The sequence below is a fragment of the Aotus nancymaae genome, unplaced genomic scaffold (assembly GCF_030222135.1).
Source record: "Aotus nancymaae isolate 86718 unplaced genomic scaffold, 86718_ANA_hifiasm-v0.15.2.pri h1tg000124l, whole genome shotgun sequence".
Classification (NCBI taxonomy): domain Eukaryota; kingdom Metazoa; phylum Chordata; class Mammalia; order Primates; family Aotidae; genus Aotus; species Aotus nancymaae.
Genome location: NW_026988539.1, coordinates 847,528 through 862,221, shown reverse-complemented (window position 1 = coordinate 862,221; position 14,694 = coordinate 847,528). Strand labels below are relative to the sequence as shown.

General features: G+C 57.0%; 1 protein-coding gene across 1 annotated transcript in view; it reads right to left on the bottom strand.

Annotated features, from left to right (window-relative positions):
* Window positions 1-5,756: 5,756 nt before the first annotated feature.
* ATP8B3 (ATPase phospholipid transporting 8B3) overlaps window positions 5,757-14,694 on the bottom strand; it is a 31,533-nt gene continuing 22,595 nt past the window's right edge. The window contains 9 exon segments of the mRNA XM_064371227.1: window positions 5,757-6,253; window positions 6,537-6,791; window positions 9,737-9,864; window positions 10,117-10,256; window positions 10,421-10,659; window positions 12,330-12,413; window positions 13,349-13,572; window positions 14,029-14,395; window positions 14,549-14,648. Of these exon segments, the coding sequence (XP_064227297.1) occupies window positions 5,780-6,253; window positions 6,537-6,791; window positions 9,737-9,864; window positions 10,117-10,256; window positions 10,421-10,659; window positions 12,330-12,413; window positions 13,349-13,572; window positions 14,029-14,395; window positions 14,549-14,648 (2,011 nt within the window). The 3' untranslated portion in view covers window positions 5,757-5,779.

Here is a 14,694-nt window from a genome sequence, read left to right as displayed (position 1 = left end):
CCCGCCCACCCCCCTCCCTCGAGAATGCAAAAGACACTTCCGGTGAAATGCACCCCCCCCAGGTAAAGGCTACCTCACTCAAGCTCATGTCTGTGATTGGAAAATCACGCCTGATACCAAAGATTTCTCCCGAGGACTTGTGCTGGATGACAGGATTCCCTGGCCTGGGACCCCGCTCGGGCCGTCTGCCGGGTGCCACCCCTTCCCCCACCAGAGAGCGAGAGAAAGAGAGAGTGAGAGAGAGAGGAAAGAGAGAGAAGAGAGAGACAGGGAGAGAGGGAGGGAGGGAGGATGGTGAGGTCGATGAGTGCCTTCTTCTTGAACCAAAGACGTGTATGGAGCGTTCTCCTGTCCTTATCGACCCGACCGGATCTGAGTGATGCTTCTAGAACATTTGGGTGTTGGGGGGTTCCTGATAGTAGAAAGGGTCCCCATGCGGGCTCAGCACCCCACCTCTCCCCCCACACACGCAGACATGCACATGCAGACATACACACCTGGAGACAGACACACAGGCACACACGCAGACACACACAGGCACACACGCAGACACACATGCAGACGCACACACCTGGAGACACGCAGGCACACACGCTGACACAGGCACTCATGCATACACATGCAGACGCACACACCAGGAGACACGCAGGCACACACGCAGACACACAGACACAGGCACACATGCATACACATGCAGACGCACACACCTGGAGACACGCAGGCACACACGCAGACACAGGCACTCATGCATACACATGCAGACGCACACACCTGGAGACACACGCAGACGCACAGACACATACACCCAAGACACACACACACAGACATGGACACACAGACATATGCAGACACACAGACATATGCAGACACACAGACATGCACATATGTACACACACATGCAGGCACACGCAGACACACACGTAGACACGTGTGCGCACACACCCTGGCTTCTGTTTTGTGGTGTCACTGAGTGCCACCTCCCACTATAACCTGGGCCTCAGTTTCTCTCCCGCCCCCACCCCTAAGTTCCTAATGAACCTAGAGCTGTCCTGCTCACTCCACGCCCAGCAAGTCTGGGGCCCACGTTTTAATTTCTTTTATTTATTTATTTATTTTATTTTAATTTTTTTGAGACGGAGTTTCGCTCTTGTTACCCAGGCTGGAGTGCAATGGCGCGATCTCGGCTCACTGCAACCTCCGCCTCCTGGGTTCAGCCAATTCTCCTGCCTCAGCCTCCCGAGTAGCTGGGATTACAGGCACGCGCCACCATGCCCAGCTAATTTTTTGTATTTTTAGTAGAAACGGGGTTTGACCATGTTGACCAGGATGGTCTCGATCTCTTGACCTCGTGATGCACCCGACTCAGCCTCCCAAAGTGTTGGAATTACAGGCGTGAGCCACCGCGCCCAGCCTTAATTTCTTTTAAAATCAGAAGGGAAAAAAAAAAAAAGCTTTAGGTCCAAGAAGATGTGGACCTATTTAACATGCCATATTACTTGTTTATACCGAGGTAGCCTATAGACATACAATGTTTTAAATTTCTTTTTTAGAAACAGGGTTTTGCTGTGTCACCCAGGCTGGGGTGCAGTCGTAGCTCACTGCAGCCTCGACCTCCTGGGCTCAAGCGCTCCTCCTGCCTCAGCCTCCCAGTAGCTGGGACCACAGGCATGCACCACCATGCCCAGCTGAAGTTGTAGAGATGGGGTCTCCCTATGTTGTCCCGGCTGGTCTTCAACTCCTGACCCCAAGGGGTCCCCCTGCCTTGGCCTCCAAAAATGCTGGGACTACAGGTAAATGACATTTAGTGGAGGAAGGGGCTCTCAAAGGCAGTGAAGTGGTTCTGATCAAACACCGTCACGCGGCAGCCCTGACCCAGCGGACTTCTTAGGAAATCCACGCCTGGGCCTCCAGCACTGGTCAGAGCACGGGCCTTCGGGGGTCTGGATTTCCTAGACGTCGTCCTCTGCTTGGCCTTCAAGGCTCCAAGGCTCAGATGCAAGGGGGGTCTCCAGTTTTGTCCCCTGCTGGAAATTTAGGGCTTGGCTTGGGATCGTTCTGGTTGTGGAACGTGTAAGCTGTGCTGAACTGTGGCCGGGTCGGGTCAAGCCTCTCGGTCAGAGAAGTGGCGCCGCAGCACTGTGGGAGGCCGAGACAGGAGAATCACTTGAGGCCAGGAATTTGAGACCAGCCTGGGCAACACAGCAAGACCCCACCTCTACCAAAAAATAAAAATAAAGTGGCCCAGGACTCCTGGATTCTTTTCAGGTTTATTCATATCACCACACACACACGCACACACACACTCACACTCACACACTCACACACCTACTTCCGAACCCCACCCCAAACGTGGCCAGACACCCACAGCAGGCTCAACCCCCCCCCACCCCCAGCCCCTTGGGCCCCCCTCCCGCCTCCCCCCGCCCCGTGCCCACTTGACAGTCACATACCGAAGAGCATCGGTTCTCCACGCAGGGGACAGCACCTCCAGCACAATTCCTTCGAGCCTTTGACAATTTTCTCTGAAATACCTCAAAATATTTAATGTATAGTTTATGTGATTAAAAAAAAAATCCTTAGCTAGTTTTTGGAATACGTGACTTGAAGCTTTATACCGTTAAATTATAATTTTGCAGACGATGGCATGTCGTTTCTTTGACGAGTTCCGTGGGAGACGCATTGAATGTCAGGGCTGGAGACCAGAGGGAAAGTAAGAGGGAGCTTGAGAGAGAGAGAGAGAGACAGAGAGAGAGAGAGGGAGAGAGAGGGAGAGGGAGAGAGAGAGAGAGAGACAGAGAGAGAGAGAGGGAGAGAGAGGGAGAGGGAGGGGGGGGCTGACTGTGGCAGGAAGGACCAGCGGTTTACACATTTCTTATTTAAACGAGTCCTTTAGGAAAGAGAGGGGAAGAGAGAGAGAGAGAGAGAGAGAGAGGGAGGGGAGGGAGAGAGAGAGGGAGAGGCATATTCTCTGGCTGTTCTGTTTCTCGTTTTTTGGAGTCATGTCTTATAAGAGTATTTATTATTCTCTGTGTTCTGTGTTCAAATGTAATTTAAGAAAAAAAGGAAGAAAAATGCAAAAAAAAAAAAAAAAAAGACAAAATGGAATTGGAGTTGGTGCATGAGTAATGTGCTCTTCCTTGACGCTGCTGTAACGGAGTGGGGCGGGGGGCGGGGCCGGTGTCGCGTCTGTGTGTCTGGTGCCCTCGGTGCTGTTCGGTGCTTTTTCGTTGCTGTTTCTTTCCTCCTTTCTAAGGAACTGTGTCCAGCCGGGACAGGTGGACGAGGCCCCAGGTAGAGGCAGCGGGAGCAGGGCCTCAGCACCCAGGTCTCCTGCACCTCCCAGCCCCAGATGCCACCTACCTGCCCCGGCCAGGCGGGAGCCGCCCAGCCCTCCCCCGCCCCGTTCCTGGTTCTGGGGGCACTACAGTGTCACCCACGTCGTAGACCGCCGCACCCCCCATCCCCCGGTTGGTTTCACTGTAGCATGAACTCCAAGTGTCTTGTTCAGAGGAGAGACAATCAACCTATTCTTGTCGCCCAGGGTGGTGGGGGCTGGGGGTGTACCCCAACTTCCTGAGATCTGAGGACCCTCCTGAGGCCCCCCACGGCGGGCACCAGCACTCCCCCGCCTCCACCCAGACAGCCTCGGCCTCCCCTCCCTGGGCTGGGCATGAGTCTGCCTCTCTGTCTGCTCCAGGAGGTGGGGGACGCTTATCTGCAGAGACCTCTCCTTCCCAGCCCACTTTGGGAGCCTAGAAAACAGAGGGCCCCCCAAAACCATCAACCGGGGTTCTGGGACAATGTCCTCTGCCTCTGACTCCTCTAGTCCCATGAGGCCATGTCCCTGGAGGTGGAAGGGACGCAGATGGGCCGGCTCGAGAAGACTCCTCCTGCTTCGTTCCCAGGAGGCCAGAGGCTGGAGGAGAGGGTGAGAGGAGAGAGGAGAGGTTGGGCTTTCAGGGACAGGTCCCAGTAGTGGGGTGCGGGTAGCTAAAGCGGGTGCTCCCCACCCCGGAAAGCAGAAAGCCCGGTCTGGAGGGCTGGACCTGGGGCTGAGGGCTCAGCCGACCTGAAATCTGAAATGAAGCCGCAGGACTGCTCCCCGCAGCAGCTGGAGCCTGGGCCATTTCACTTTCTCTGCCCCGTGTGATTTAAGCAAAATCCGGCCAGTAGACTCCCGGGGCTCCTCCTCGTGGCCCCGTGGGACCCCGCAGGGGCTGATATTGGTGGCCTGAGCTCAGCCTGGGGTGAGGGTGAGCCAGAAGGCCCTGCAGCCTGAGTGTTTTGAAGAGACCGGAACTGAGGGCTGCTTTCTGGGGAGACACCAGTTGGACCCTCCAAAGTCCCCTCCCCTCCAGTGACAAAGGGGAGAGAAGCCCTTCTCCACCCTCACCCTCAGGCGACAGGCTTAAGAGTTAAAAAAAACCTCCTCATTGTTAACCATTGCTGTGCTGGGTTTGTTGATTTGTTTTTCTTCAATAAATTATTTTCTAGTCACTCACCTGGGCGTGTGTGTTGGCCGATGGGTGGGGTACAGATGGGGGAGGAGGGGACGCGCCCACCACAAAGCCGGGGAGGGAGGACAGGGGTGCAGGGATGAGGGACTTTGCTTCCACCCAGCTCGCTTCTCTCTGCTCCGAGTCCTGTCTTCTTGTGGGGTCGGGCGGGCGGCCTGCTCTGAACGTCCACCACTCACAGGGAATGGTTAAGAATCAGAAAGAAAAGCTTGGTGCCTTTGAGTCAATCACGCCCCAAGATGCAGACCTTCTCAGGCCTGCTTCCCGGATGTCACTGCCCCTCACCTTCCGGAGTCTAAGGTGAACGAAGCCCCAGTGAGCTGAGGTTTATTCGAAGGGGAGAAACCAGGGCTTCCCAGTGGAGGAAGAAGCCAGATGGTACCAGAACTGGAGCTGATAAACTTTCTTGGGAGGGCCTAGCTGTCAGACAGCAGGGGAGCCACAGCTTTTTTTTTTTTTTTTTTCTTTTTGAGACGGAGTTTTGCTCTTGTTACCCAGGCTGGAGTGCAACGGCGCGATCTCGGCTCACCGCAACCTCCGCCTCCTGGGTTCAGGCAATTCTCCTGCCTCAGCCTCCTGAGTAGCTGGGATTACAGGCACGCGCCACCATGCCCAGCTAATTTTTTGTATTTTTAGTAGAGACGGGGTTTCACTATGTTGACCAGGATGGTCTCGATCTCATGACCTCGTGATCCACCTGCCTCGGCCTCCCAAAGTGCTGGGGTTACAGGTGTGAGCCACCGCGCCCGGCCGCCACAGCTTTTAATAAGCAACTTTTGGGCTGGGTGTGGTGGTTAACACCTGTAATCCCAACACACTGGGAGACCGAGGCAGGCGGATCACCTGAGGTCAGGAGTTTGGGACCAGCCTGGCCAACATGGAGAAAACCCCGTCTCTACTAAAAATACAAAAATTAGCCAGGCATGGTAGCGCATGCCTGTAATCCCAGCTACTTGGGAGGCTGAGGCAGGAGAATCGCTTGAACCTGGGAGGCGGAGGTCGCGGTAGCCGAGATGGCCACATTGTACTCCAGCCTGGGTGACAAGAAGGAAACTCCGTCTCTAAGTAAACAAATACAAACAAGCAGCTTCTGAGAACAATGAAGCTTTACCAACATTGTCAACCCCAGGGTGAAGAAAAGCTTTCCCTGCAAATACCCCACTGGGCCACTAGAGGTCAGTGCTTTGACTTTAAAAAACAGGAAGGAATATTCCATCACAAAAGAAGTGTAGGGAAAAAGTGAGCCTGAATTAGCGCTGGGGTCAGATGGACCCTGGTTTATTAGAAAAAGAAAAGTGTGTAGAACCCTTGTCTTCGGAGGAAGGCCCCCTGAATGCTGGGGGGCTTGTATAGGGCAATGACTGCTCCTCTGGGGGCAGGGGTGGCCGCTCCTCGACGGGCACCAGCAGCCACTCCATGGATGATGACGGGCAGGGCCCCACCTACATAGGCTGCTGGCTCATGGATGATTCTCCCGGACTCGGTGGCAGAGTCTCCACCTGAGATTTCCGGGTCTTGTCTGAGCGCGGCGCCGTCCACTCCTTGGGGGTGTGGGGCTCCTTTTGCCAGCTCTTCCGGAACGGTGTCAAGGGCCTCAAAAATGCTGACTTCTCCTCCGAGGATTCTGCCTGGCTCTCCAACGTCAGCTGGCCTGAAAGCAACGACTGGCTCGCCAGAGGTTGTGGCCGGCCCTCGGAAGATGACAGCTGGCTTCTTCTGAGCAACGGTGATTTCTCCTGAAAAGAATGTGACCTCTCCTTAGTCAACGGCAACTTCTCAGGGAAGGTGGCCTCTGCTTGGGTGACAGTGGCCTCTCCTGCGCCCTCAGCAGTTGCTCCTGGAAAGACCCAGATAGCCTGTTGGTGCTGGCGAGCAAATTTTTGAGAAGGGCAGGTTGGTTTTCTGAATGAAAAGCAGATAGACTATCCATTGAAAACAATGAGCTAATTGTGGAGGGGGCTGTATTTCCTCGGAGGACACCCTCCCCTGTTGCTGGTGCTTCTTCCCCATGGACGATACCTTCCTGAGATGCCAGTGTGACTCCTTTGGGCTCAAGGACGCCTCTTCATCACATGGGACTGGGGAGGCAGAGGCTATGTCACTGCTGACCCCTGGTCCGGTCCGCAGAATTGTGCCCTGAGTGATGAGGTCCGCATATCCCTCACGGTGGGAGAAAGCGTAGCTGGAACGCCGGGCGCGAGACTCCCGGTATAAATGAGGCACGGGCTCCACGGTGAAAATGTCCTCTCTGGGGCCCTCCTCCACCTTCTCTTCCTGAAGAGCAAAGGGGAGAGCAGGGGAATCAGACTCCCATGCTCGGCTGATGGCTCTGAGGTGACCTGTCCCCCAGTAGGAGAGGCAGCATTCGTAGCCCTCAGCCACTGTTGACTGCTGTGTTCTTCTCTACCCAAGCTGAGCCAACTACAGTCCTCGACTCCCACTGTAGAGTTCTAAGGAGGACTCTGGTCCTTTGCTCTTCAAGACCCACTAATTGGCCTTGCCCTGGAAACTAATCCTGGATCAGCCAATCAGAGTCCTTCCCTGGGACTTCTTAACCCTGGATCAGCCAATCAGAGTCCTTCCCTGGGACTTAACCCTGGATCGGCCAATCAGAGTCCTTCCCTGGGACTTAACCCTGGATCAGTCAATCAGAGTCCTTCCTGGGACTTAACCCTGGATCAGCCAATCAGAGTCCTTCCCTGGGACTTAACCCTGGATCGGCCAATCAGAGTCCTTCCTGGGACTTAACCCTGGATCGGCCAATCAGAGTCCTTCCCTGGGACTTAACCCTGGATCAGCCAATCAGAGTCCTTCCCTGGGACTTAACCCTGGATCAGCCAGGACTTAACCCTGGATCAGCCAATCAGAGTCCTTCCCTGGGACTTAACCCTGGATCAGCCAATCAGAGTCCTTCCCTGAGACTTGACTCTGGATCAGCCACCAGGTGCCTTGGCTGCCCTTTGACGGCAAATCCAGGAGAGGTGAGTCTGGGACAGCCATGTGTCCAGACTGCGCGGTAAAGGTGGCAGGAGCTGAGCAGGGAGAACAGAGGTGGCAGGGCAGGTACACCATCCAGGCAATTCTGGGGCCCATCTCGGCTGCAATCTGCTTGTCCACGCATGTTTTGGTTACATGGGCGATTAAGTCCCCCTCCCTTGTTTTTGAGGTGGGGTCTTGCTCTGTTGTCCAGACCAGAGTAGAGCGGCACAATCACAGCTCACTGAACCCTCACCCTCCCAGGCTCAAGTGAGTCACCCGCTTTGGCCTCCCAAAGTGCAGGGATTTCAGGCCTGAGCCACCACGCCTGGCTGCCCTCTTGACCGTTTTTATGCTTACAGCTCAGCAGCATGAAACACATGCACACAGTAGGGCAGCCACCACCACCATCATCTCCAGAACCTTTTCATCTTCCCAAACGGAAACTCTTCCCCCACGAAACACTCGCTCCCCGTCCCCAGCCCGAAGTCCCTGGCAGGCCCCATTCTACTTTCTGCATCCGTGAATCTGACGACTCTAGAGACCTCATATAAGTCAATCAACTAACATTTGTCTTTTTTTTTTTTGAGGCAGAGATTCGCTCTTGTTACCCAGGCTGGAGTGCAATGGCGCGATCTCGGCTCACCGCAACCTCCGCCTCCTGGGTTCAGGCAATTCTCCTGCCTCAGCCTCCTGAGTAGCTGGGATTACAGGCACGCGCCACCGTGCCCAGTTAATATTTTGTATTTTTAGTAGAGACGGGGTTTCACCATGTTGGCCAGGATGGTCTCGATCTCTTGACCTCGTGATCCACCCGCCTCGGCCTCCCAAAGTGCTGGGATTACAGGCGTGAGCCACCGCGCCCGGCCCAACATTTGTCTTTTATGTCTGGCTTCACTCACTGAGAATCATGTTTTCTTTTTTTTATCTGTAGAGACGGGGTCTCCCAAATTGCCAGGTTACTCTTGAACTCCTGGACTCAAGCGATCCTCTTGTCTCGGCCTCCCAAAGTGCTGCGATTACAGGCATGAACTACCACGCTCGGTTGCTCATTTATAATTTTTTGTAGAAATGGGGTCTCACTATGTCACCCTGGCTGGTCTTGGACTCCTGGCCTCCAGCAACCCTCCTGCCTCAGCCTCTCAGAGTGCTGGGATTACAGGTGTGAGCCACCGCGCCTGGCCTTGGGCACCACGCCCTCAAGGCGTCCACACTGTGGCCTGGGCCAGAGCCTGGCTCCTTCTCCCGGCTGTGCGCGTGCGTGTCGGCCCACCCGTCTGTCCGAGCTCCGCCTCTTGCCTAAACCATGTCAAAGCTGTTTCCGCCACCGCAACCCCCAACACCTCGATCATTCATGCAGAATCTGATGGTGTCGGCCAGGCACGGTGTGGCTCATGCCTGAAGTTCCAACATGTCAGGAGGCCAAGGCAGGAGGACTGCTTGAGCCCGGAGTCTGAGACCAGCCTAGGCAACATAATGAGACCCCATCTCTAGAAAAAAACTAAACATCTAGCTGGGTGTGGTGGTGCATGCCTGTGGTCTCAGCTGCTTGGGAGGCTGAGGTGGGAGGACCGTTTGTGCCTGGGAGCCGAGGGCTGCAGTGAGCCGTGAGTGTACCACTGCACTCCTGCCTGGGTGACAGAGTGAAACCCTACCTCTAAAAAAGTTAATTAAATAAATAAAAACATTAAGTCCGGGTATGGGGGCTCACTTCTGTAATCCCAGAACTTTGGGAGGCCGAGGTGGGTGGATCACTTGTGGTCAGGAGTTCGAGACCAGCCCGGACAATGTAATGAAACCTCATCTCTACTAAAAATACAAAAAATTAGCCAGGGGTGGTGGCGGGCACCTATAATCCCGGGAGGCTGAGGCAGGAGAATCGCTTGAACCCGGGAGACAGAGGTAGTAGTGAGCCGAGATCGCGCCACTGCACTCCAGCCTGGGCAACAGCGTGAGACCCTGCCTCAAAATATAAAAATAAATAATTAAATAAAAAGCCTGAAGATTCTGATGGCGTCAGCATCAGACCCAGAGTGGCCTTTAGTGCTCTCTGCTGCCATCTGGGGAGTGAGGCGTGTGTCTGGGGGCACTGGGCGTGTGTCGGGGGCTCTGCCCCAGCCCTGCATCTTGGAGGGCCCAGAGGAGCCTGGACACCTCACGGCCCCTGCGCCCGCCCTGCGTGGCTCCCCCACCAGGGTCCTGGAAGGTGTCAGGTGAGAACCCCAGGCCCAGGCCCGCCTCACCTTGGTGCGCGCCTTCTTGAGGGCTTGGAAGATGACTCAGAGGCCCAGGACAGGCAGGGTGTTCAAGGACACGTTGAGCAGGACCACCAGCAGGATGGACGGGGAGGACAGCGTGCTGAGGTCGGCGTCTGGGGACAGGGCGGGGTCAAAGGGGAGCTTGCTCGGGACCTGCTGGGGGATGGGGCCTGTGCTGCCTGTGCTGACCCCAGCTCCGAGGACGCCCCCAGGCCATGGATCACCTTTGCACCTTTGTGCCCGGTCCTAAAGGAGCCCCTTCCCGAGGAGACTTGGCTGGACAACTGTCAGGGGCAGCCAGCGACCTTTCCCATGGGGGCCTCCCGCATGGCGATCGCCCGCCCCACTTCCCCACGGGGGCTCACACAGAAATGGGAAGGTCTTGGGGGACACTCTGAAGAGCCAGAGGCACTGGGTGGCGGTCGTCATGACGGCATAGAAACCCAGGCTGAGGAGGATGCTCACCATGCACAGGGCACTCCAGTACTTGGTGATGAGAACGACCCGCACAGGCAGCGTGGGGTCAGCCCGGCCCAGGGGAGCCTGCAGCTGGACTCCAGTCCCCGGGGTCCAGGAAGCGCGCTGGCAAGGCCCCCAGAGCAGGGGTCCCCGGGGAGGAGACCTCGATGGCCATGTCCGAGGCCCCCGGGAGGGGGGACCTTGCCCACCTCCATGGTGACGGACAGCAGGCAGGACAGGGCCACCACGACCGCAAAAGACTGGTGGTCGCTGAAGCTGGCAGGTCCCGCCGTGTCTCGGCTGATCCACAGCGTCATGAAGAAGTTGACCAGAGAGGCGGCTATGCCGTGGGCGACAGCTTGGAAGAAGACCCAGGAGTTGAAGAGCTCGTCCTTCTGCCCCACCACGTACAGCTCCGGCGTCCCCAGGCTCTGCTCCGCACTCACGTCCTGGGGACAAGGGGAGGCTCCTGGGATTGGGTGGGGGGTGGGGAGTGGGGGCCCCCAACAGAGGTCGGGACCTCCTCCGGCAGGCCAATCGGGTAGCCACTCTCTGTGTGTGGCTCCTGGTGTTTAACTGAATTAAAGTAAGCCAGGCACGGTGGCGCACACCTGCAATCTCAGCACTTTGGGAGGTCAAGGATCGCTTAAGGCCAGGAGTTCGAGGCCAGCCTGGATGACACAGTGAGACCCCGTGGCTCTAAAAACATGTCTCTTTTTTTTGAGATGGAATTTTACTCTGTCACCCAGGCTGGAGTGCAGTGGAACAGTTTCAGCTCACTGCAACCTCCACCTCCTGGGTTCATGTGATTCTCCTGCCTCAGCCTCCAGAGTAGCTGGAATTACAGGCACCAGCCACCACGCCAGGCTAATTTTTATATTTTTAGTAGAGATGGGGTTTCACAATGTTGGCAAGGCTGGTCTCAAACACCTGACCTTGTGATCCACCCGCCTCAGCCTCCCAAAGTACTGGGATTGCAGGTGTGAGCCACCGCCCCAGCCTAAAAAATCTTTAAAGTAGCTGAGTGAGGTGATATCCACCTGTAGTCTCATCTACTTGGGAGGTTGAGGCAGGAGGATCACTTAAGCCCAGGAGTGGAGGCTGCAGTGAGCTGTGATCATACCATTGCACTCCAGCTTGGATGAGAGAATGGGACTTCGTCTATAGAATACAATAAAATGAAATGGAAAGGGTGCTGGAGGTGGGTCACATGGCCACACGAACGCACTCTGTGCTGAGCTGCACGCTTAAGTCTGACTGAGACGGTAGCAGTTTTTGTGATCTGTAGTCCACCACAGGTAAAGATTCTAGCAGGGCCGGGCATGGTGGCTCACCCCTGTAATCCCAGCACTTGGGGAGGACGAGGCAGGAGAATCACCTGAGGTCATGAGTTCGAGACCAGCCTGGCCAACATGGCAAAACCCTATCTCTACTAAAAATAAAAAAATCGGCCAAGCGTGGTGGCTCACGCCTGTAATCCCAGCTACTTGGGAGGCTGAGGCAGGAGAATCGCTTGAACCGGGAGGCAGAGGTTGCAGTGAGCTGAGATCGTGCCACTGCACTCCAGCCTGGGCCACAGACACCCTGTTTCACACACGCAAAAAGAAACACTCTAGCAAACGTGAAGTCAGATGTGAAATCCAGCCCCTGGGTCACACTGGCCACAGCACAAACGCTCCTCGTTGGCCACCTGTAGCCGGTGGCTTCTGTGCTGAGTTGCATAGGTGTGGGACACTTCCATCATCCGGAACGTTCCGTACAATCCACCCTCCCGTCTCCAGATCACATAGTCAGGGCCTCTTGGGCCTGGGGGGTGATAAACCCAGCAGAATCATCTGTTCTGATCCCCTCCCCTCGTTGCACGGATGGGTAGACAGAGGCATGGGGCCTCCAGCACAGGGTGGGGGCTCCCACACACAGGAGGAGCTGGGTACCCCACGATGAGTGTGAGCTCCAGTGGGAGCAGCTCAGTGGCAGTGGGCAGGGAGAGGTGCTGGACCGGACCCTCCGAACACCACCCCACGGCCTGAAGGTCTCCCAGGCCCACCCCAGAACCAGGCCTCAGGGAGGAGAGGATGAGCAGAGACCTGGAAGGGAGGCCTGGCCTCACCCTGCTCACCTGCTCAAAGAGCCCAATGTAGAGAACTGGGAGGGAGCTGTAGAGGAGGTTGTAGAGGGCCAGGAACCATCCTTCATACAGGGGCTGAGCCAGGGAAGAAGGGCAAGGAGAACAAGTCAGCCTTCAGGCGCTCAAGGAGCCTGCCAAGCAGGCACCCAGGGAGGGCTCCAGGTGAGGTAGAAAGTCGAGTTACACTCAAGGTTGGGGGTAGGACTGGGGTGGGGTAGAGTGCAGCCTGATAAAGGCGGGAAAGATAAGGGGAGGGAGGAAAGCACCATCACATTCCCTCATTACAGCACCTCTGAGCTTTTGTTTTAATTGGATGGCATCGAAAAAGCCATGCAGGCCAGGTGTGGTGGCTCACGCCTGTAATCGCAGCACTTTCGGAGGCCATGGTGGGCAGAACATTTGAGGCCAGAAGTTTGAGACCAGCCTGGCCAATATGATGAAACCCCATCTCTACTAAAAATACAAAAATTAGCCGGGCGTGGTGGCGCGTGCCTGTAATCCCAGCTACTCAGGAGGCTGAGGCAGGAGGATCACTTGAACCCAGGAGGCAGAAGTTGCAGTGAGCTGACATCGCACCATTGCACTCCAGCCTGGGAGACAGAGAGAGACTCCATCTCAAAACAAACAAAACTAGAAAGCAATTCCATTTTAAAAATCTAGAAATAAAGTAAAACAAAAGCCAGGCGCTGTGGCACATGCCTGTAATTCCAGCTAAGATCGCACCACTGCACTCCAGCCTGGGTGACAGAATGAAACTCTGTCTCAAAACAGGGCAAAACAAAACAGATGTCCTGGAAGGTGTTGGGCACAGAGATAGACAGGGACCGTCACCTCCCTTCACCTGGTCTCTAGGCCTCTACTAATGCAGCCTTGCCGTGTGGCCTCAGGCAAGCCCTGCCCACTGAGGGTCCTGGGGTTCTCAGCACACCCAGCGGGGCTCCTGGGGTCTATGGGAGGGGCGTGGCCCCCCCCGGAGGCCCTGGCCATGGGGCAGCCCGGGCGGGGCGCACCTGCGCGGTGAAGCCGGTGTAGAAGGTGAACCAGACCTGCACCATCATGCTGGCCATGGTCTTGTAGAAGCAGTAGCGCAGGAACTTGGAGATGCGCACGTAGGACCAGCGGCCGTGCACCAGCAGGAGGCGCTGCAGGAAGCGGAACTGGCCCAGCACGAAGTCGCTGTTCTGAACCGCCTGCATGCCCTCCTGGCCTGCCAGCCCCACGCCCACGTCCGCAGCTGCAGGGCACAGGCAGCTGGTCAGTCCCTAGGCCCCCCCAGTCCCTCCAGTCCCGCCCAGCCCCTCCCCACCCAACCCAGGCCCCCACACCGTTCTGCCCCCTTATCGGCTGTCCCCCACCTGCCCCAGGTCCCCTCCAATCCCACCACTGGCCCCATCAGGCACCCCCAACTCGCCCCAGGCCCTCCCAGCCCTGCCATCCCCCATCAGCTGCCCCCATACCCCAGGCCCCCTAGGCCTGCCGCTACCCCTATCAGGCACCCCCCACCTGCCCCAGGTCCCCCGAGTCCCACCATACCCCCACTGGCCAACCCCAACCTGTCCCAGCCCCTCCAGCCTGGCTATCCCCCAACTGGCCACCCTCCACCTGCCCCAGCCACCCCTCAGCCTCACCATCCCCCCACTGGCCGCCCCCCACTTGCCCCAGCCCCCCCAGACCCGCGGCTGCCACTCACTCTTGATCATGTTGACATCATTGGTGCCATCCCTGATGGCCAGGGTCACCACCTCGTGGTACTTCTTCACCAGCGCCACGATCAGGGCCTTCTGCTTGGGCGTCACGCGGCAGCAGATGACCGCCTGGCAGTGGGACGCCAGGTCCACAAAGGTGCGCTCCTGTAGCACCTCGGAGCTGCAGCGGATTCCGGAGTCCTGGCACAGCGGCGGGGCCAGCGGGATCCTGAAGCTCCGGAACATCAGGGACAGGCGCCGGCCGTGGAGGAAGTCCCTCCTGGACTGGGCAGGCTCCTGCCACTCCTCGTCCGCGTTCACTTTCTGCACCAGGGTGCGCGGCTCCTTCCGCAGGGACACCAGTAGCTTGTCCTGGCTGGCCAGCCAGCGGGGAGGGGGCTGTGCCAGGGGCCATGGCCTCCAGGCCAGACTGGCCCGCCTCGCCAGCAGTCCTCACCCTGAGCATGCAGCTCCTCCAGGCCCCTCCCCGGAGCCGGGAACCCCATCCACCCTGGTGACACTCACCAGGAAGTCTCCGTTGATGACCAAGGCCAGGTTGAACTGGGACAGGGACTTCTTGGTGAGAAAGTTGTTGTTGCTGTCCCAGTAGGACTCCAGGATGCGGATGCAGGCATAGGGGCCACAGGCCAGGGGAGGGAGGGAGGGACGGC